The sequence below is a fragment of the Mustela erminea genome, chromosome 2, assembly GCF_009829155.1.
Source record: "Mustela erminea isolate mMusErm1 chromosome 2, mMusErm1.Pri, whole genome shotgun sequence".
Taxonomy (NCBI): Eukaryota; Metazoa; Chordata; class Mammalia; order Carnivora; family Mustelidae; genus Mustela; species Mustela erminea.
Window position 1 is genome coordinate 27098399 of NC_045615.1, and position 22868 is coordinate 27121266.

A 22868-nucleotide genomic window follows, 5' to 3' on the forward strand; every position below is an offset into this window, starting at 1 on the left:
CATCATCCTAGGGTCCTGGGATTAAGTCCCACATCAAGCTCCCTCTGCCTGCTCTGCTTGCTGCTCCCTCTGCTTGTGCTCTCTCCCTCTGACAAATAAATAAAATCTTCCAAAAAATTGTTGGAAAAGAGTTTGCCATCAAGTGTTTTACAGGGGGATGCGCAAGAGAACTGTGTACTTTCCTTCCCTACCAAATTTTTATTAAACTCTGTATTACAAGTGCTTTTGACTATGTGTACTTCTTGGGCCCTCCAGTATAAAAGTAATGAATATCTGACTTACATATATATCTTGGATCTTCAAGGCACACAGAACTCAATAAACATTAATATCAACATTCTAGATTCTTCAACTCCTTTTTGTTAGCTGCATATAACAGAAAATGGGTGTAATTAGGGTCCTGGGGCAATTTATTTGTGGTTGCAGGACTGCGGTCCCTGCTTTCTTACTAGTTATTGACCAGGATTGCTTTTAGCTCCTAGAGACCATCCTCGATTCCTAACCCCATGGCCCTCTTACCACATGGCAGCTTATCCATCTTCAAAGCCAGCAGGAGAATTTCTCTTGAATCTCTCTTACTTCTTTCTAGGGGGTCACCTAATTAGGCCAAGCACACTCATCATAATCTAATTTTTTATTAATTTGAAGTCAATTGACTAATAAACTTATAATGAAAGTGAAATCCCTATATTCACAGTCGAGCCCACACTGTGGAGAGGCAATTACACCAGGTGTGTACATCAGAGCATGAGAAGCTTGAGGCCATCTCAGAATTCTGCCTACCACAATCCACCCTCAAGGCCCTGAAGATTTACAGGTAAAAAATTTTGTTCACCCTTTTCCAAGGTTCCGATTGGTCTCATCCCATACAGCATTAGCTTGAAGTACAAAACCTCTTCTTAAATCTAAATATCATCAGCTCAAACTCCAAAATCTCTTCCAAATCAGATGAAGATGAGGCTCCTGGTTGTAATCTATTAATTCTTCATTGGCAGACCTGTAAAACTAAAGAGCCAAGTTATCTCGTTCCAACATTCCCAAAATACAATGGTGGAACTGGTAGAGTATAACAGTTGCGAGCATTCCAGTTAAAAAAGAATAAAGGAAGATAGGAGTCACTGTTCTCAAATGCACAGCCACCTATCAAAAGTGATGAAAGAGTGCTCCTTTCTTCCCTGATCCAATAGTTGGTTTGGGTTTTGTTTTGTTTTGTTTTGTTTTTGTTTTGGGAAAAGGAAGTCCCCTTTGTATTACCCTCACCTGAAACGGTTTTATACCTTAAGAGGCTTAAGCACAAGCTTTATTAGTTCATTTATCCATTTCTACCTGCTGACAATGTCACAGACTAAAATCACTGTATTCACTTCCTGATTCAGTGCTGGCACCAACCCATAAATCATGTTTCTCTCAAATGTAACTTTGTACCAAAACCCCCTTTGCTCTTCCCCGTCACTAGGTCTTGTATAAGTTTATAGCTAGGAGTTCACACGTATTTCCATAAGTGTGAATCTCAGGCTATGCCACTTACATAGGCAAAACACTCCAAAAATTCTCATTATCTAGTCCTGGAACAATGAGGTCTTGTCACCCAACACACACAGTAATCAACGGGCCTCTCAAATGATCTTTGTAGGATCAAGAAATTTAGCTTCTTGCAATTAAAATAAACTGTACTCTATTATAATGAATATTCCAAAAATTGTTAATCAGGTTTGCATGGAAAACCCAAAGATTAAAAATTCTTCTAAGGACATATCTTAGGACCTGCCAAAATTAGGGATTCTCCCCCTTGTTGCCAGCAAAGTCTACACTGGTATTTTTTGAGTGCAGAGTTAAAAATTATAGGATATCGGGCAAAAGAGGTCCACTGTTTAAAAGTTCATTATAACACACAGTCCCAGAAATATCCAAATATTACGTGCTTGGTGTCGTGTGGTAAATCACATTAATACAATGATATCTCTCCAATATACTACCAGATAAGCAATCCCAGAGGTCACAGAAAGGCTAACATACCATGAGAAGCAAGGGGGTAAAGAAAATTAACATACTTAAGATAGGGTACAAGTGGAGAAAAAGACCTATGATTTGAAACATGTGGTTATGCAGCGCTCATATGTCCTGTCTCTTTTTGGCATATTAGCCTTCCTGTTGATGGTGAGGTAATTAGGATGAGAGTTGATGTTTGAGCAAAAGTTCAGAGATGGAAGATGCCGAAGCCAATGACACTCTGGCTCTACCAAAGAGATGCAGGGATAAGAGTGCCTGGGCACATCCGTAGCTTGCCAATTAACCTGGTGAGAAGGTTTTGCACTTTTGGAGCAGGTCATGTGGGACACAGTGTGAGCGTCACCACTGGAGGGCAGAATTAAGACCCATGAATGTTGAGTGTCTCATGTAACATTGAATGTATCATGAAAATATAGTGCTCAATGAACATTAGATGCTCTCATATGATTAATGCTTCATTAATATTGGGCACCTCTTGGTCTTTCCTAGCCTTTTCTACCTATGTCCACAAGTATATGCCCTGCTGACTTTATCCACCATATGTCACAGATTAGTAACTTTATCTCTGCTTAACTCGTGAGTTTTGCCCATCCTATTTCTTTTTTTTCCAGGCTGGAATCGAATATTCTCAAACAGTACAGTTCTGGGCTAGAGTTGGTCTTGTGCTCATGGTGATGGTGGGGGCACTCACAATATAGTCAAACTTCGTATGACTCTTTCATTACTTTTAACAAGGTAACATTCATTGAACCATGGTAGTATCCAAGCACAATATTATTTTACTTGGAACACCACTGAACACATTTTACAAGGATTTACAGACATTAGATATCTTCTTCTCTCACTGCAAATATGTAGCCTATTTTGGGGAAGGAGCACAGAGATTCTGGAGATAGTAGATAATAGTCACAAGCTATTAATCATAGCTACTTTCTATGATCCTTTTATTAATCAGTCCTAAATCCTTTCATGATAGTGTTTTAGTTCCTACATGGGGGATTATCCTAAGGATCTCTTGGAAGCAGGCAAGAATGAGTTGACTTGCATATTTTGTTCTCTGTAATATTGTTTATTCTGTGCACTACCTTATTTCTTTACATTGCAGGATTGTGTTTATTTTGAAATCCATGATTTCTAACATACAACCATCTTGCCAGCAGTTCTCAACCTTCATTTTGCCTCAAAATCACCCAGGGAGCTTCAAAAAATACTCTTGCTTGGGCTTCACTCTCAGAAAGTGTTTTAATTATTCCAAGTTTAGGCCTAAACATGCAAATTCCTAATTATTCCCAGTTAATAAGCAGCATTCAGTCAGAACCAGTACTTTAGACACGGGGCAATCTATCTAAACAATGTGCTACATGATAGTTTGGTGATACAACAATAGATTTCATCGGGGGAAGAACCTTCTCTATAATTCCTTTGGTATTTTTGTTAGAAGAATCTGGTGGTGATAAATCTCCTCTTCAACAGACTTGGGTGTTTTACGTGGTAAGGACTATAACCAATGCCCTTGCACATTTTCTTTATTTGTCCCAATGTGAATACTTTAGCTTGATCTCATTCCTTCTCAGCAAGTGTTATAGAAGGGATCCTGTTTGATTGGGGTTCTTACCAGATCCTTTACTTTAGGGAAGGTGGCTAAGAAGGAGCTTCCTCGGGCTGAGATAACTCTCAATAAGGTGTTTTTACAGATCCAGCTGTGGGCTTCTCCTACACAATAAAAAGAATTTACCAGTCAGCCAGATATACGTTGCTCCTGGAGCCTTAAGAAAATAGGAGTTTGCATTAATATGCTATTGCAACAATTTCGTAGCTTGAATTGACATACATTTATTATCTTAGAATTCTGTAGATTAGAAGTTCAACTCAAATCTTACTGGGTAAAATAAAGGTGTCAGCCTCCTTCTAGAGGTTCTAGGGGAGAATCCATTTCTGTGTCTTTTGCAGCTTCTACAAGCTACCTCCTCAATCTTCAAAGCCAGCAACACTGGAGTTGAGTCCTTCTCATATCCTATCATTCTGAACTTTTTCCATAGTCACATTTCCTCCTGATTCTCTCTTGCCTTCCTCTTTCATTTTTAAGGACTCTTGTGATAACATTGGGTCCACCTGGATAATCGAGGCTCGTCTCCCTCTTACTAATCAGGCCAGCTGATTAGTAACTTTAATTCCATCTCCCCACTTCCCATGTAACCTAATATATTCACAGATTCCAGGGACTGGGGGCAGGGACATAATTGGGTGGCTATTTTTCTGCCTACTATATATTGCTTAATTTATCTTTTGACCACAGATCTTAGTATGCATTTTTAAAAGTCCTCAGTAGGGTAAGGTGGGTGGGAGGATTTGATAAAGGTGTCAAAAGCTATAAACTTTCAGTTATAAGATAATTAAGTACTGGAAATGTAATGTACAACATGACTAAATAGTTAAGACTGTTGTATAGTATATTTGAAAGTTGTTAGGGCAAAAAATTCTAGAGGTTCTCATTATAAGAGAAAAACAATTTTTCTCTTTCTTCTTTATATGAGATCTGGATATTAACTAAACTTTTTTTTTTTAAAGATTTTATTTATTTATTTGTCAGAGAGAGAGAGAGTGAGAGCGAGCACAGGCAGACAGAGTGGAAGGCAGAGGCAGAGGGAGAAGCAGGCTCCCTGCGGAGCAAGGAGCCCGATGTGGGACTCGATCCCAGGATGCTGGGATCATGACCTGAGCCGAAGGTAGCTGCTTAACCAACTGAGCCACCCAGGCGTCCCTTTTTTTTTCTTTTTTTATAAAGATTTTATTTAGATATTAACTAAACTTATTGTGATAACCATTTCATAATATATGTAAGTTAAATCATTAAACTGTACATCTTAAACTTATAGAGTGCTGTATGTCAATGAGATATTAATAAAATTGGAAAAAGAAATTAGCCCAAACAAAAATTAGTAAGCCCTCAATATATAAGAAATATTAGGAGGCATAGCAAAACAAGTTATGTGAATAACATCAGGTTCTTTTTTTTTTTTTTTTTAAGATTTTATTTATTTATTTGACAGCCAGAGATCACAAGTAGGCAGAGAGAGAGAGAGAGAGAGAGGGAAGCAGGCTTCCTGCGGAGCAGGGAGCCCGATGCGGGGCTCGATCCCAGGACCCTGAGATCATGACCCGAGCCGAAGGCAGCAGCCCAAACCACTGAGCCACCCAGGCGCCCCAATAACATCAGGTTCTTGCATGGTATATTACAGTTTCTTTTGATTAGAACTAAGGTGAAGTATTAATAACAAAAACTCTATCAATACTCAAATTAGTTTTCCTCCCTTCCTACTAAGCAGCCAACAGAATCTTTAAGTCTTAAAGGAAGGGAAAAAAAGAATAACTCACAGTGGTAAGAATTTATCTATTCCAACCAGGTCTAGAACCGTTTGTTCACTAGTCTTGCTGCTACTGTGGAAGATACAGAGAAACAAATGGTGGAGATTACATGAGAATGGAGGTTATATTGGCCATTCCCTTCTGCCGACAATTCTACCACTCTGGGAGTGTCATGTTGTATGTTACAGAATTGGCAAAACAAGTCAAAAGGATACGCATATTGCTAGCATACCTTCTACAAAGACTGTTGCAGTTCATAGTCCCACCAACAGTCTATGACAGGCGCCTGAAAAATGATCTAAGGAGGTATTTGACTAGCCATTCTTCATGAAAGCAGCTAAAGAGAATTGACTTGGATTGGCAATTGGCAACATTCCTATGTTGCTTTGCTGTGCAACGGTATGTGGGTAGAGCTAGAGTTATTGTGCATTGTGACACCAAAATTCCTACTAACTGGGGGTTGGAGGGGTCACAGGAGGTTAGCCTAGAAATGGGAAAATGAGGAAAACAAGTCTTTTGCATGGGTGAAGATTGAAGAGAAGATAAACCAAAGCAGATTTTTCTCCAATTTGCCAGGTTAGATGACTTGCAGTGCCATCTTCTGGCAAAGAAGCCAAAAACTTTCAATTTCCATGCTAGTAATAAAGTACTTTCTTTTCTTTTCCTTTTTCCCCCTTTTCTTTTTTCTTTCTTTCTTTTTTTTTCTTTTTAAGGGTTTCTTATAAAAGCATGGCTAAACCGAAACCTGGAAAAACTCAGAGAGGTCTTAGGTGTTGGTGTGTTGGAGAGAGGATGAGAGAGAAGGAAGCAGATTTTGTTGAAGCAATGATCTGAATCTTTGACCTCGGAGGTTTCTGGCAAAATCTGTGGACACTCCAGCAGGCTGCATACATCACATATACAACAGGTATAACCTGGAGTGTAACTTATGTAGTAGACAAGCCATCATCCTCCTTCAGCTTCAAATTTGGATTCTCCTGTATCTCAGGGGTACTCTAGGTAAGGCAGTTTAGTCCTGGGGTTATTCAGGACAACAGACCTAATCCCTTATACAGGAAAATCCGTTCCTATCTTTTAAAGTCGTGCCATGAAATTAGACCATCTTTCAATATACTGGCAAGTAATTTATACACACATTGGATGTAAATGTGTGTGAAAATCACATTATAGTCTTTTAAAATTTTTTCAATACTTAAAAATAGTTTCTTGCTTTAATCATCCAAAATGTACTAGAAAAAGGCTCGCTTTTTAAAGCAAAATTACTTTTTTAAAATGCGGTATCCCTAAGTAACAGACTTCATGTTAAAAAAAATCCCTTTCTCTATGTATGTGGGACAAATTTATAAAATGCTTTATTCAAAACAGCTCTAACCCTCATCTTTGCCTTAACTCCTTTCCTTCCTGTTCATTTTTCCCTTCTTTCGCATCATCTCCCACCTGCTGTGCCTTGGCCCCGCCCCTCCGCGCCACTCCTTCCCCGCCTCTCCCATTGCGTGCCGACTTCCGCACGCTGACGTCACACGTCAGCGCCAGTGACGCGCCGGCCGCTCCCCCTTCCTCTGCATTCGCTGTAGGGTTTTGGGGCGCTACGGTGCAGAGTCGTCAGCTCCGAGTCGTAAGCAGTTCTCCGCGTAGCCCCGAGTCCAGTACCGGCGTTGGGAGGCAGAAGGACGTGGCAGGCAGGTAGCCTCCCAGTCCCAAATGCTATCTCCCCACCCCCATCCCGCCGAGGTCACTAGTAACCACCTCTGTGAAGTTGCAGGGGCGGTAACCCGGGCACTCCCCCTGCCACCGCCCGCTGTTTCCAAGGGGCTCAGAAACCAATTTGTTCGCCCGGAGTAGTGTGGGGCTGTCTCACTGGGCGTTGCCGGAGGCGGGAAGGAGTCAAGCCTGAGGGGTCAGCGAAACTCTGGTATCTAGAGTGGGAGTCTCACTGCCCTCCTTAAACTGGACTGTGAGGAGCTGCAGGTTAGATAGACTTGGTTTCTCTTTCAGGATGTCATTTTCAAAATCCTGGATGGTGCCCCCGCCTCATTAACTGCTGTAGGAAGGCTGCTACACCTAGACGGATGCGTGTTCCGACTAACGCTCTGTGTCGTTGAGGTGAGTTAACTTGCGGGAAGCAATGATATGCAAAAGAGTAAAATCATATTGGAAATGAGGATACCTTGCTTAGATTTGTTTATGTAGAGCTTGCAGGGATACTTTAAGTAGACAGAAAATAATACCTCCGCCTCACTAAAATGTTAATTCTCTAAAGAACAATATGTATTACAAAGCAGTGCTTGGACGTTAGTTAAAGGATATTAAATGATAAAGGAATTAAAATAACAGAAATCTTGGTATGAATAAGCAGTAATTTACTTTGCATTTATGTTGTCTCTTTAACTTACATATACATCTTAATTAAAAATGGGTAGCAGTTAACTGGTTAGCTTATAATCTTATATTTCAGTTTATATTATTTGAAGCAATTTCCCTATGAAGACAGTAAAAGTTGTACTACTTTAAGAGTTCATCATAACTTTTTTGTACAGGCCTAATTTTTATTCTCTAATGTAAGCTCCACCTCCGAGAAGCAGAAATTTTTTTATTGCCATGGTAACATCAGAAGTATTTGAAGGATTAAAAGTAATATCCAATATATGCAAGTAATAGCTTTTTATTATGATGCAGCAGTATTGTAGAGATGATGGAGGGGAGCCAAATACGGAGAGAAGTAGTCCTTTGTTTCTAGTTTAGATTTGTTTGTTATTAGAGAATCCACAGATCTATTTCACTTAAGATTGCTCTTTGTTCTACGTGAAAGGTAAGGAGCCTCTTCTTTGGGAAAACAGGTTTTTGCACAGTAGGAATCAGCATTAACAGTTTAGTGAGGGTTATGGAACTTGGCCACAGTTCTTTTGAGGTCATTTTAATACATTGGCATTGTATTCCAAGTACATTTTCTCTAATCTCTCCCTTCAAATCTAAATTGTGGTCATGACACCATTTCATGAATATAAGTTATTTAGACATTGGTAATTTCCATTAGGGAAGCCGTTAATTGTTGTCTGTATAGGCTTACAGAGAAGAAAAACAAATGTTTTGAAGAAAGTCTAATAGGAATCCCATTTTGCTTTCTGCTTTTTTTTTTGGATAATAAGTCAGGGACTTGACTCACTGAGATGGTAAATTGTCCCCTTCCCACCATCCAGACGTTACTTAATGTTTGGAAAACCATGTATATGGATTGTAGCTGCAGGCAGTACCATAGGGACTTCTTGAAATCTGTTGATGTTCCTCTACTAGTGTTTCCCTTCAGGAAAATTTGTTCATCAAATAGCTAAAACAACTGAAGAAACTTAAAGTTCTAGATTGAAGGGGATATAGTTTTTGCTCATATTCTCTGGCATTTTTCATATTTGGTACAGAAATTTTATTATATCAAACATTGCTTATTGTAGCTTAAGATTTTTTTAGTTAAATGCAAGGAAAGTTGTCTCATTTGACTAGAGGCCAAGATAGTTTTGTGGAGCATAGTTGACATAGTTGAAAAGAAGTATGCTGTATAGGAAAACTTTGAATGCCAGTGTTAGAAGTTTGAAAATGGGGAACTGTTAAAAGATTTTAACTGGATCGCTTCTCGGCCTTTTGGCTAAGATCAAGTGTAGTATCTGTTCTTATCAGTTTAATATCTGATACGTCCTCTATCCGAGGACAATATATTAAATGGATTTTTGGAGCAGGGAGATGGAATAGGAGCTTGCTCCGTCCACTCCACGCATCGAACTGGTATTGCAGTACTTCCAGGAACGGTGCACCCCTTCGGGGGTTAAAATGTATAAATAATCTTTAAAAAAAAAAAAAAAAAGATTTTAACTGGAGAAATTGATTTAGCTAGCATTCTTCTTCTTTTTGTCAGCATTTATTATTTTTTAAATTTTACTGTTTTGAATAAATAATATATTCATATGGCTTAAAATTCAGAAGGCACAAAAGATTTAAAAAATCTTCCTCTTAATTACTCAGTTCTCTTCCCTGAAGGCAGCCAATAGTGTACCAGTTTATGGTTTATCCCTTCAGAGGTGTTACGTATACAAGCAATTAGGTGAGTCTGTACACATGTAGAGATTTTATATATTTGCATATACTCACATGTGTAAGTAAATAAATGTAAGCATAAACCCATATATATTTCCTTTTAAAGTGGTTTTTTTTTTTGTTTAAAAAAAATTTTTTTTTAAAGATTTTATTTATTTATTTGTCAGGGATAGAGGGAGAGAGAGCGAGCGAGCATAGGCAGACAGAGAGGCAGGCAGAGGCAGAGGCAGAGGGAGAAGCAGGCTCCCTGCCAAGCAAGGAGCCCGATGTGGGACTCGATCCCAGGACACTGGGATCATGACCTGAGCCGAAGGCAGCTGCTTAACCAACTGAGCCACGCAGGCGTCCCTAAAGTGGTTTTTTAAAAAAATTTTTATTTATTTGACAGAGAAAGAAAGATCACAAGTAGGCAGAGAGGCAGGCAGAGAGAGGAGTAAGCAGGCTCCCCACTGAGCAGAGAGCCTGACTCGGGGCTTGATTCTAGGACCCTGAGACCACGACATGAGCCGAAGGCAGAGGCTTAACTCACTGAGCCACCCAGGCGCCCCCATATATATTTCCTTTTAATACACAAATGATAGTATGCCATGTTTATAATTCTGGTACTTAGAAATTAATTCATATCAATATAAATGTTTCTTCCTTTTGATTTGCTTATGGATATTTACATTTTACCATTTCAGACAGTACTGCAGAGGAAAACTTTGTAAATGTATCATTTTCACGCATTTGGAAATATTTATAAGGTTGAGTCCTAAGAATGGAATTGCTGGATCATAGTGAACACTGATAATTTTGGTAGATATTATGGAATTTTATTTTCCCTGGTATTTGTATCAGTTTGTATTCTCATCATATTCTGCTTCCTTATATTCCCTTCTAACATAGTATAGTAACAAACTTTATGAATTTTGCCATTCTGATGGGTGAAAAATGCATCACTTGTACTTTTTTTTAATCAAGGTAAAATACACATAACAAAATTTATCCTGTACTTATAAAGTACAGGATCTCTTATAAAGAGAAATGTAATTTCTCTTTATAAGAGATTGGATACTTTTGCAAATTTTAACATTAATTACATTCCTTTTTGTTGTTAACTTGTAACTTCAATCCTTTATTTTCCTGTTAGATTAGCTTTTTGGTTCTATGAATATGAGAGTGTTTTATTTATTAGAAAAATGAGCCCTTGGTGATATGAACTAATATGCATATATATTATTTTTCTTTTTGTCATTTGAATTTTGACTTATACTAGCTTTTCTTATACATTTTTTAAAAGATTATTTATTTATTTGACAGACAGAGATCACAAGTAGGCAGAGAGGCAGGCAGAGAGAGAGGTGGGGAAGCAGGCTCCCCGCTGCGCAGAAAGCCCGATGTGGGGCTCTATCCCAGGAGATCATGACCTGAGCTGAAGCAAGAGGCTTAACCCACTGAGCCACCCAGGAATCCATCATGATGTTTTAAAAATATTTTATTTGTTTGACAGAGAGAGACACAGCGAGCGAGAGGGAACACAAGCAGGGGAAGTGGGAGAGGGAGAAGCAGTGTTCCCACCGAGCAGGGAGCCCGATGTGGGGCTCGATCCCAGGACCCTGGGGTCATTTTCTGAGCCGAAGGCAGACTCTCAACAACTGAGCCACCGAGGTGCCCCATATTTTTTTCTTTTTTAAGTGGGCTCCACGCCCAACATGGGACTTGAACTTATGACCCTGGGATTGAGACCGGAGCCAAGATCAAGATTTGGACACTTAACTGACTGAGCCACCCAGGCACCCCTTGTATACATGTTTTTTATGTAATTGTATTACTACCTTAAGGCTTTTTGGGTTTGTGTCATACTAAGCTGCTCTACTCTAAGATTATACAAGTCATCCTCCCATGTTTTATTGCTATTTTTGTTTTTTTTCTTTACATTTAAGTAGTTTATTATCTAGAATTTATATTGATGTAAAGTGAAGAAAATGGGTTTAAGTTTTTCTCTTCCATATTACTATCTAGTTGTCTAAATACTGTTTATTTCAAGAATCTAACTTTTCCCCACCAATTTGAAATGTCACCATGGTCATCCACCAAGTTAAAAATACGATGTTTTGTTTTTGTTTGTTTTGAAAGAGAAGGAGAGAAAGGCAGGGGAGGAGTTGCAGAGAGCAGCCTTCACAACCAGCATGGAGCCAGATGCAGGGCTTAATCTCATGACCCTGAGATCATGACCTGAGCCAAAATAAAGAATCAAAATCTTAACTGATTGAGCCACACAGGTGTCCCCCCAAAAATGTTTTTATATGTTTCTGGACGTTCAATTATTTGCCTGTCAATTTCATAATTATTGTAGCATTATATTGTGTTTTGATATTTAATAGAAAAGTCTTCCTTCATTAGTCTTTTTCTTCTTTTTTCAGTATTTATTCTTTTTTTCTCATACTAACTTCAAATCAGCTTGTCTAATCACTGTCACCCACAAAGATTGTGTTTTTGATAGGTCAGAATAAATGTAGAGACTAAGAATTAAAATCTTTTTGATATTAGATCTTTCTACCTTTTTTTTTTTTTGGCGTGTTTTTGTTCTTTCTTGAATATTTTCTGTTGGTTCATTTTCCAGATTAATAGTCCTGACTTCTACTGTATCCTGAGTGCTATAAAACCCTTGCAGTGCCTTCTTAATTTCATATATCTTGTATTTCAGTTCTAGAATGTTCATTAAATTTTCAAAAATAAATGTCAGTTCTTTGTTGAAGTTCTCCATCTTTAAGAAAAATCACTTTTGTTCATCTTTTCTTCTTATTTTCTTGAACATATTTCTTATGGTTATTTAAAATCCGCATTTGAATCATTTGGATTCTATTTCTATTGTTTCTTTTGGTCTTGGGCTATTTGGTTTTTCTTCTTCTTCTACACACCTCATAACTTTTTACTTGATGTTGTAAATAAAATCATAGAGGCTCTGGAATATGTATCTTCCAAAAAATTTTTATGTTTTATTCTGGAAGGTTGATGGGAGTATCAGTAGATTACCTTCCTTGATCCTGTCAAGGAATGGTGTTAGGCTCTCCTAGGACTAGTCTGTTTAGACTTGCCCTTTGTATGCACAACTTAGGAATGGGCTAACTGACAGGAGAAAAATTTATATGGAGAATTTGGGGCTTTTCCTGTTCTTTTTCCTTTCTCTAGGACTTTGGCAGCCTTAAACTCTAACTTCTCTCTCCTTAGCTCAGTAAGAGTGCTGCTTTCTACTTAAGTTCCATCATGCTATGCCGCAATTTGGAAAATGTCTTCAGGGAGAAGGCTGGGATGGATGTGAAACTGACTAATGTTTTCCTACCTCTCAAGGATTATAGCCCCTCAATTCCTGTTTGTCAATTATTCATTTTACTCAGAGTTTTTGATTGTTTTGGGAAGTGGGATGGTCTGATAATGAGCTACAGCATCATGATTAGAACCATTTATGATGTCAGCCTTCACTTAATCGCCCATATCAGATATGGTACCGTTCTCAACTGTGTTGGTATCACCAGTTTAGAGACATCTCTAGTCTTTTGCCAACACAAGAGAGGTATGGTCACCTGACTGAGAGGGGTGGAGGAGGCAAACTGTCTAACTGCTTATTACATAGTCTTTCAGCCAATTCTATTTTAGTTCTGATATCCTTACTCTCAGAGCACCTTATTCTAATTATTGAGCTAGTCTATAGTGGAAATTGACTTATTTGCCACTGCTGGGTTACAATACAGCTTTCTCTAGTCTCCTGAGTCAGTTGCTGCTTATTCTTATGTTTGTTAGCTTCCAGAAATTTGTTGCTATTGCTTACTCTCCATTTTTGCCTTTTTTTTTTTTTAAAGACTTTATTTATTTATCAGAGAGAGGGTGGGGGAGAGAGTGAGCACAGGCAGACGGAATGGCAGGCAGAGGCAGAGGGAGAAGCAGGCTCCCTGCCGAGCAAGGAGCCCGATGTGGGACTCGATCCCAGGACGCTGGGATCATGACCTGAGCCGAAGGCAGCTGCCCAACCAACTGAGCCACCCAGGCATCTCTATTTTTGCCTTTTTGATCTCTTTCAAGTTGTATTTGGTTTAGGAAAGAAGTAGAGGTAGAAAGAGAGGTTCAGTTTAATATGTTTAATTCTAAATTGCACTTTATTTTTTTACTTTTTAAAGATACAGGCTGAAGAAATTATTCTTGTGTTGGGGCACCTGGGTGGCTCAGTGGGTTAAGCCTCTGTCTTTGGCTCAGATCATGATCCCAGAGTCCTGGGATTGAGCCCCGCATTGGGCTATCTGCTCAGCGGGGACCCTGCCCCCCCCCCCACCAAGTACTTGTGATCTCTCTCTGTCAAATAAATAAATAAAATCTTTAAAAAATATTACTCTTGTGTCTTCTTTTGATTTCTTTGAAGGAAAGGCTTTGGCCATATCTGTCGTTCCTACTTTTTGTGGCTAATGGTACAATTTTAAACAATGTTGAAGTTTCCTATTTTCTGATCTACTCAACTCTTTTATTTTCGTCTCTTTGCATCATAGATTATTAGAGTTGGTAGGGCCCTTAAGATAGCACTATGTTTAAATTGTTAGTGTTTTCAGGTGAAGGAACCAAGGTGCAGAGGTCAAGTGGTTTGCTTTTTGGTCATAAATCTTTTCTCTTCCAAATCCATTGCTTTGCTTGTTTTATCACATAACTCTTTGGAAAGTTCAAATGTCAAAAATGTCTTTGGTTTTATGCTTTGAAATGTCTTTAATATTATAAATATAAAGTTGATAAAATAGTTGGAGACCTTAAGAATACTGTCAAGTTTGTATATGATTTTCATTTGATGCTGGAAACTGAAGCATAGAAAGGACAAACACTCCTATTTTCAGTTTATTACAAATATGAAATTGGGACAGGATTACTGTGTTCCTTCAGTTATACGTTATGATGATTGTGGATGTATAAACCTATAGTACGTTTCTCATTCAGTTTGAAAAATCTTTTAGGATTGTAATTCAGCTGGGAAGTCTCATGACTAGGAAATAAATAGCTTGGTTAAATATGTTGTAAGACACTGAAAGCACTCTATCTCGTCATGTTTCCCCCTTCATTTCCCTCCAGTTACCACAGTAGTCTCATGTAGATTCTGCAGGCAAGGAGGAGTTGTGAGTTTCTCTGAAACTCATTTACAGCATAGTTTTTATTCAGAAAACTTTCTGCTTTGACATCATTTGATGGCAATTAGAGTCATCCTTCTTCACTACCAGGGGTAGTAGATCTCCTATACTGAGTTGTCAGAAACACAATGATCAGTAAAGTGATAGGCAGTGCTGTGCAATACTAGGGACTCTTGGAGCTTCCATTTCGTTAGTGTGGTCCCTGGAAAGGAATTGGCAACTAAATTTTGAGGCAGAGCCAAGTTGACAAATTTTGTTTCTTTTTTTTGGCAGCAGTCACAGAATAATGAAATATGGTTATTATTTAATGTAATTTGACTTATGAAATTCAGTTTTCTAAGATGAGTTTATCTTGATTTTTTTTTTCTAAATAGCATGGTAATGTAATATACTCATGTCCTGGAGAAATCATAAAATTCTGGCTGGTGCCCAGGTAATCATTATATTATGCCAGCTGACCAAGCGTGGACTTGAGAGGAGAGTATATATGTTTGGAATGACTTTAACTCACTGATGGTGCTGTATTGCTATTGTAATCATTAATTTCTTATTTCTCTCCAAGTTGCCAAAAGTCTTGTCCTATTTTAAATGCAATATGGTTATAATGTTTTCTAAGGTAGAAGAAGGTTCTTTCCTACAAAATTTCCTAAGGTATAGTTATCCAATTGATTTTATCAGAGGCTGGGTTCTGGACTTTGGTTTTATAAGCCCTGAATATAAATTTTGTCATTTAAGGAGATTGGATCATATTTTAGAGGCAGAGTAAAATTAAGCAAATTTAGTATTGATGGATAAAATGAGAACATGGATTTGTTAATTTACAATGAGAAATATATAAACTGTCACAGAAATTTTATTACGGCCTTCGTAGCAAGCCCATTTTCTCCTAGAAGGGAATCATACATAGAAAGCTGCTTGATGTAAATGGAAATAGAAGAGGGCAAGTTAGGTAAATTAAATATTCATTAGTTTTAAATTGATATAGTGAATTCAGGTATCTCCACAATAAGAGTAGTCTTGCCAATAGGTAATGCTCATGATTGTCTTGTGACCATATCATTCTCTTTCCCTCCTCCTTCCCTTTGACTTTTTTAAGCTTTCACTAACTAGCTTTTAGACTCTGACTTTGTCCCCACAGATCACTCTCCTGAAATTAACTATTGCTAAAGTTGCTAATGACCTTTGTCAATATCTTAGTCTGGTAAGGATCTAATTATGATACCAAAAGGACAAATATAAAGACCAATAACATGTTTAGTTAATAACAAAGTAAATTTTTATATTTAAATACAATTGAAAGGCAGATAGTATAGAAAGAAAAAATATTTTTGACAGAGGAGGGCTAACATACTCATTGAAGAGGGGAATTTTAGAAATTACTAAAAAGACTATTCAAATAGAAAATGAAGAAAGAACATGAATGAACAGTTCAAAAGAGATTACAAATGTTCAATATATGTGGAGGAATTTTTCAAATTAACTGATAAGCAAAAGAAATTAAAAATGAGACACCATTTTTCTGTCAAATGTAGAAGTAACAACAGCAACAAATAGTGACCAGAATTTTAACATGTGCATATTCTTTGGATGAGTACTTTATCCTAGGGATATCCTTATATCTTTATAATAGGGTACATAAAAATGTATGTACCGAAATTTTATCTAAAGTTCTTCTGTAATAGCAAACAGTGTAAACAACTTTAATGTCTAATAAGAGGATTAGTTAAATAACTTTCAGACACACATTGGAGATAATAAAGTAATGCTGCCAAATAATTCACATAGGGAAAAGTTTGTCTTTCTCTCCATATATATTAAGTAAATTTAGTATTCGACTTTCCAAATCATTTTTATAAAATTGAAACGTCATTGTTTTTCTCTTTTTAGTTATAACTATGTCACATGAGTAAAACTCAGATAAAGTTAATTTAACTTTGAGTAAAGATTTTAAATATCTGGTTTTTAAGTAAGCAAATCACTAAGGAATTACAATTGAATTAAATATTATTAATGGTTATGGAAGACATGTTTTATCTCTATTAACTGTTAACTTTTTTAAATGTCTAGTATATCTGTTAAGATGCCTTAGAAAAAGAATCATGGAGAAGTATGCTAGACTACAGAAGATTGGAGAAGGTTCATTTGGAAAAGCCATTCTTGTTAAATCTACAGAAGATGGCAAGCAATATGTTATCAAGGAAATTAACATCTCAAGAGTAAGTATATTTTTTGTTTGGTTAATTCAATGAATACTCTGATTTCAATGGGTTCATTGTTAGAGAATTAAAAAAAAATATATGGCATGGCATAACATAAAGTGAAAGGCTATCATAATCCCAGAGAGAACCACTAATTTTAGAATAGTCTGTATATCCTTGCAGTTTTTTTCTATGCTGTGAGCTTATGTTTATGTATTTAAGTGTTTTAAAAAATACACTTACTGGGGCGCCTGGGTGGCTCAGTGGGTTAAGCCTCTGCCTTCGGCTCAGGTCATGATCCCAGGATTCTGGGATGGAGCTCCGCATCGGGCTCTCTGCTCAGCAGGGAGCCTGCTTCCTCTTCCCTCTCTCTGCCTGCCTCTCTGCCTACTTGTGATCTCTGTCTGTCAAATAAATAAATAAAATATTAAAAAAAAATACACTTACTGTTCTGTAACTTAATCTGATTTGAACATCTTAAAATGTTTTTACTTGTGGATTCAACTTTTCTTTTAACTTCTGCTTTATTTTTATTTATTTTTTTTTTTAAAGATTTTATTCATTTATTTGACAGAGAGATCACAAGTAGGCAGAGAGGCAGGCAGAGAGAGAGAGAGAGAGAGAGGAGGAAGCAGGCTTCCCGCTGAGCAGAGAGCCGGACGTGGGACTCCATCCCAGGACCTTGAGATCATGACCTGAGCCGAAGGCAGCGGCTTAACCCACTGAGCCACCCAGGCGCCCTATTTTGTTGTTTTGACTATGCTTTATATTGTTTTTTAACCACTCTCTTATTGATGGACATTTAGATGGTTTACTGATGGTCTAATTTAATATTTTCTTTTTCTCTCCCATTTAAGATGTCCAATAAAGAAAGGGAAGAATCAAGGAGAGAAGTTGCAGTATTGGCAAACATGAAGCATCCAAATATTGTCCAGTATAGAGAATCATTTGAAGGTCAGATAAATTTTGCAAGAGAGTTCAAAGGAACTAAGCCATATGACAACTTTCGAATATTTTACTTATAAAGTATTTTCAGGAAGAAAAGTACATTGTTTTTGCCTCAGTACATATGCATATTCTTATCAACTTGATTCTAGGGTAATACAAATTTACTGGTGGGCAGTCTGTATGAATGGAGGTCTCAGTTCTTGTATTGCCCATGAGAAGATTTATGTGGTTATCTGTGCTCTAATAAAGACAGCCAGAAGGAGAGTAGCAAACAAAAAGCAGTTTATTAAAGTGAATGTACAGGGGTGTCTGGGTCGCTCAGTCGGTTAAGCATCTGCCTTCTGCTTGGGTCATGATCTCAGGGTCTTGGGACTGAGTCCCGCATTAGGCTTCCTACTCGGTGGGAAGTCTGCTTCTCCCTCTCCCTCTGCTGCTTCTTCTGCTTGTGCTCATTCTTGCTTGCTCACTCTTTCCCTCTTTCTCTGTCAAATAAATAAAATCGTAAAAAAAAAAAAAAGTGAATGTACACTGTCAACATGGGAGAGTGGGGACATTTTTTTGTTATTAGATATTTGTTGCATCTCTATGGGCTGGAAAGAACTGTGATGTATTGTAGGTCTGTTTTTATTTTATTTAATTTTTTAAAGATTTTATTTATTTGAGAGAGAGTATGAGAGGGTAGAAGGTCAGAGGGAGAAGCAGAATCCCTGCTGAGCTGGGAGCCCCGATGCAGGACTAGGTCCCAGAACTCCGGGTTCATAACCTGAGCTGCCTACTTGTGATCTCTGTCAAATAAATAAATAAAATCTTAAAAAAAAAAGAAAAAAAAAGAACTGGGACTCTGCCTTGGCGCATTCCTTCCACTGCTCAGGTCTAGCTTCTACCCAACACTACACCATACTGTCCATGTGTAATTTTATATTGACTCACTGTTACTCTGATTGCTTAAAAAGAAGCCATGTGGTTAAGTGTAAAAATTTGTACAAAGCAAGGACAGTAATTTATATCATTTTAAGTTAAACTTCTTTTAAAGTGCTACCACTACTGCCACTAAGAAAATGTTCTGATTTTTAGAAAGGGATCCTTCTTATCTGTGTTCTCTTATTTACCTCATTATCATAGTAGTGAGGTATATTGAAAGTGGTCTCAGGTTCTTAAAAATGTCATAGCTTAAAATGTTATATGTTGTTTTGGAAATATATACTATTATATTTGGTAATGCAGGAACTAAGATAGAACAAAGCTTCTCTAAAGACAGGTCAAGATGGTTGGTTGAAGTCCTTTGAATTCATGCCCATTATCATAAATCCCTACACATTACAAAACAAAGTATGTTGGGGCATCTGGGTGGCTCAGTGGGTAAAGCCTCTGCCTTCAGCTCGGGTCATGGTCTCTGGGATCGAGCCCCGCATCGGAGCGAGGAGCCTGCTTTCCCCTTTCTCTCTGCCTGCCTCTCTGCCTACTTGTGATCTCTCTCTCTGTCAAATAAATAAAATCTTTAAAAAAGTAAAAAACATATGTATGTATACATATATGTAGTATATACATGTACGTATACATATATAGTATATGTGTGTATAAATGTGTATAGTATACGTATATATATATACTGTATGTGTATATTTATGTACCATATGTGTATATATACTATGTGTATTTTTATACCGTGTGTGTATATGTATGTGTGTATATATATGTATATATATTTAATTTGACAACATTAACAGTTTATTTAAGGCAGTGGTGGTGGGAAGGAAAAAGGAAACAAAGAATAGCTTCTTCGGGTCCTGAGTTTCTAGCTGCTTATGAGTCCCAAGTTTATAATCATGTTTTTTCTCCTTCTACAACAAATTCCTTGTTCTCCTTTGCCCTCTGCAACATCTTGGCTGAGTGTGTTCTGTTTTACCTAGTGGAATAACACAAACCTTTATCACTGGAGGATCTGAGTCTTTGTGAGTACTATATTTGTTGCAGTTTTTCATTAATTATGGCTATTTTGCAAGCGAGTAAAAGAAGAACCTCAGTGAATCCATGGAGTTCCAGTAATAGTCCTCCTTGACTTGATTGTGTTGCAGCAACACAATTTCCTCTTGATAATCACAATTAAGCACTCCAGACAGAATGGTGACTCTTTTTTTTTTTAAGATTTTATTTATTTATTACTTGAGAGAAAGAGAAAGATAGCATGAGAGGAGAGAGGTCAGCGGGAGAAGCAGACTCCCTGTCTAGCAGAGAGTCTGATGTGGGACTCGATCACAGGATTCCAGGTTCATGACCTGAGCCGAGGGCAGTCGCCCAACCAACTGAGCCACCCAAGGTGCCCCAGTATGGTGACTCTTAACAATAATTTAGATTGAAAGTAGTAGATAGTTCAAATGACTGCTCTAATACAGTCTGATTTAGAGCAGAAGTATACTCATTCCCAGATTAACTGGGTACATACTAAAGTAGAACATGCTTTAAAAAAATATTGATCAATTAACACATTATGTCACAAGGTGTACTGTATTTTATGATGGTAGTGAAATTATCATTTATGCACGTTTACATGTACAGGAGTACAGTGTTAACTATCTTCTTCCCATGAGCTTAGATTCCTTTATCTTTCTCCTCAGATCTCTTTCAGTTTCTTTTCTCTTCCATCACCAAAATTTTAGTATTTAAAATAAAAAGCTTTTAATGTATGTCAACAAATACTCTAGTAGGGTTTTTTTTTTTTTTTAAGATTTAAAAGATTTTTAAAGATTTTATTTTATCTGAGGGAGGGTTGTATCTCATCTGTAAGATCACAACCTGAGTTGAAACCAAGAGTCAGGCGCTCAACCAACTGAGCCACCCAAGGAGCCCCATCTCTTGCTGTTTTGCAGCTTCTCTCGTTATCACCACTTTTTGCCATTCGAACCATGTGTCTTGGTGTAGACCTTCTTACATTGACCTTGTTGGGGGCTCTTTGTATCCACTGAATCTGGACTTCTGTTTCCTTTGTCAGGTTAGGGAAATTTGTAGATATTTTATCTTCAAATACATTTTCTGCCCCCTTTTCTCTTCTCTATCTAGGATCCTTATAATGTGATTTATTAATTATCCTTGATGGTGTCCCTGAGTTCCCAAGTCCATCTTTTATTTTTTTTCCTCTCTCCTATTCTATTTGATTGCTTTCTATTACTCCTGGTTGCTGATCCATTCCTCTACTTTCTTTAGTCTGCTATTTATTACATCTAGTGTATTTTTATTTTTATTTTTTCCAAAGATAGATGTATGTATGTATGTATGTTTGTATGTATTTACGTGTGAGCATGAGTTGGGAAGGGCAGAGGGAGGGAATCTTCAAGCAGACTGCCCACTGAGCACAGCCTGACATGGGGCTCAATCTCACCATCCATGAGATCATGACCTCAGCTGAAACCAAGCGCTGGAGGCTCAGATGACTGATCCACCATATCTACTGTAATTTTCAATTTAAGTTACTGATTTCTTTATCTCTGATTCATTCTTTTTTATTTCTATCTCTGTATTAAGAGTCTCACTGAGGTCCTTCACTCTTTTCTCAAGTCCAGTGAATATTTTTACGATCATTACTTTAAATTCTCTGTTAGGCATATTATTTATCTCTGTTTGTTTGGGTCTCTTATGGCAGTTTTTGTCCTATTTATTTATTCACTTGGGATGTATTCCTCTGTCTTCATATTTTCTAACACTCCGTGTCTGTTTCTGTAACGTTAGGAAATTCTTCCTACATTTTGGCTCTTGAAAGTAGTGGCCTTATGAAGAAGAGATCCTATAGTGCCATGCAGTGCAATGACCTCTCTGCACCAGAACCTGGCATTTCAGGGTGTCTCCTGTGTGTGATACGTATACGGCACTGTTGTGGCTGAGCTGCGTTTGTTTTTAATTAGCTTGTCTGCACTGGTTCACTTTACCTGTTGTGGGCATTGTTTGGTCCCTGTGTTGTTGGTAGGCTGGTCTGGGGTTGCCTTGGGTTTGAGTTGAGTTAGAACAGGAATTAACTAGAGGTGCAGTAGCATGAAAATGCAATGCACTCGAAAATGCAATGCACTTTCCGTTTGTTTTTCCCCTCAGAAACTTTCATTGGTGGGTGGGGCCTACATTCAGGCCAGGCGTCTGCCTCCAGCCCATGCTTGGGGCACAGTTGGTCTGGTGTGTGGTTATCTTTCCGTCTCTCAGACCTGAGTCACTTTGGAGGGCTGATAGCCCCTGTTGGGGCTGATTTCAGCCTGCCAGGCTTGTGGCACTGTTTTGGATAGGCTCTGGCCAGGGGCATATTGAAAGGGTCAGGTCTGTAGGAAAATGTGGGTACAGGGTGTAGGGTGTTAGCAAAGTTTGTGTGGGTCTGCTGTTGGAGGAAACGTGGAAGAAGGACCTGGCTGGAGGGACTGTACCTGCAGGATGTGCTGTTAGCAAGCTAGGTGGAGAGTGTTAGCACTGCACTAGTTCTCGAAGGTGTCCATGTATCTAGGCTGGGGGATGGGGGAGTTTTATGGAGCCTACCAGTTCTTCTGCTCCTGTAGAAGTCTCCCTACATCCCTGCCCCTCCTGCACATGCAGATTAGTAAATTACTCCCCCTCCCTTATATCCCGGGTATTTTTCTTAGTGCTGCATCTCTGCTGGGCCATTTGTTGTGTTGTCTCTAAGAGTGGGGACAGTTGGGGCGCCTGGGTGGCTCAGTTGGTTAAGCAACTGCCTTTGGCTCAGGTCATGATCCTGGAGTCCCCGGATCGAGTCCCACATCAGGCTCCCTGCTCAGCAGGGAGTCTGCTTCTCCCTCTGGCCCTCCCCCCCCTCATGCTCTCTCTCTCTCATTCTCAATTTCTCAAATAAATAAATGAAATCTATTAAAAAAAAATAAAAATAAAAAAGAGTGGGGACAGTTTCCTGTTGCTCTTTCACTTTCCTAAAGCTGAGCATGCTGATTTTTAATGTTCTAGATGTTAAGCCCTGCTGATTATAAGAACTCATGAAATTATGCCCCACATAATGGTTTTTACAGCCAAATGTGGGCATTCATCTTCTCTCGCAGGTTCCCTGTGCCTGGGGTGCCTGCAGTACCTGGGGTGCCTGGGCTTAGTGTCTGTTTCCTTCTTCTCTCCACACCATGGG

The 22868-nt window shown here is 38.2% G+C and overlaps 1 protein-coding gene and 1 non-coding gene across 7 annotated transcripts in view; both read left to right on the top strand.

Moving 5' to 3' along the window:
* The first annotated feature begins 6890 nt into the window (after positions 1-6890).
* Positions 6891-22868, top strand: part of NEK1 (NIMA related kinase 1) — a 216186-nt gene continuing 200208 nt past the window's right edge. For 4 of the 6 annotated variants that reach the window (XM_032332563.1, XM_032332561.1, XM_032332564.1 and 1 more), the window contains exons 1-4: positions 6891-7059; positions 7372-7479; positions 16671-16819; positions 17659-17755. In XM_032332563.1, the coding sequence (XP_032188454.1) occupies positions 16703-16819; positions 17659-17755 (214 nt within the window). In that variant the 5' untranslated portion in view covers positions 6891-7059; positions 7372-7479; positions 16671-16702. Of the gene's footprint in view, positions 7060-7117; positions 7289-7371; positions 7480-16670; positions 16820-17658; positions 17756-22868 lie in introns of those variants that run through there. The other 2 variants (XM_032332562.1, XM_032332565.1) reach the window with 2 other exon arrangements.
* LOC116585471 lies at positions 8994-9184 on the top strand. The gene has a single exon (XR_004283655.1). It is a non-coding gene; the product is annotated as a U2 spliceosomal RNA (small nuclear RNA).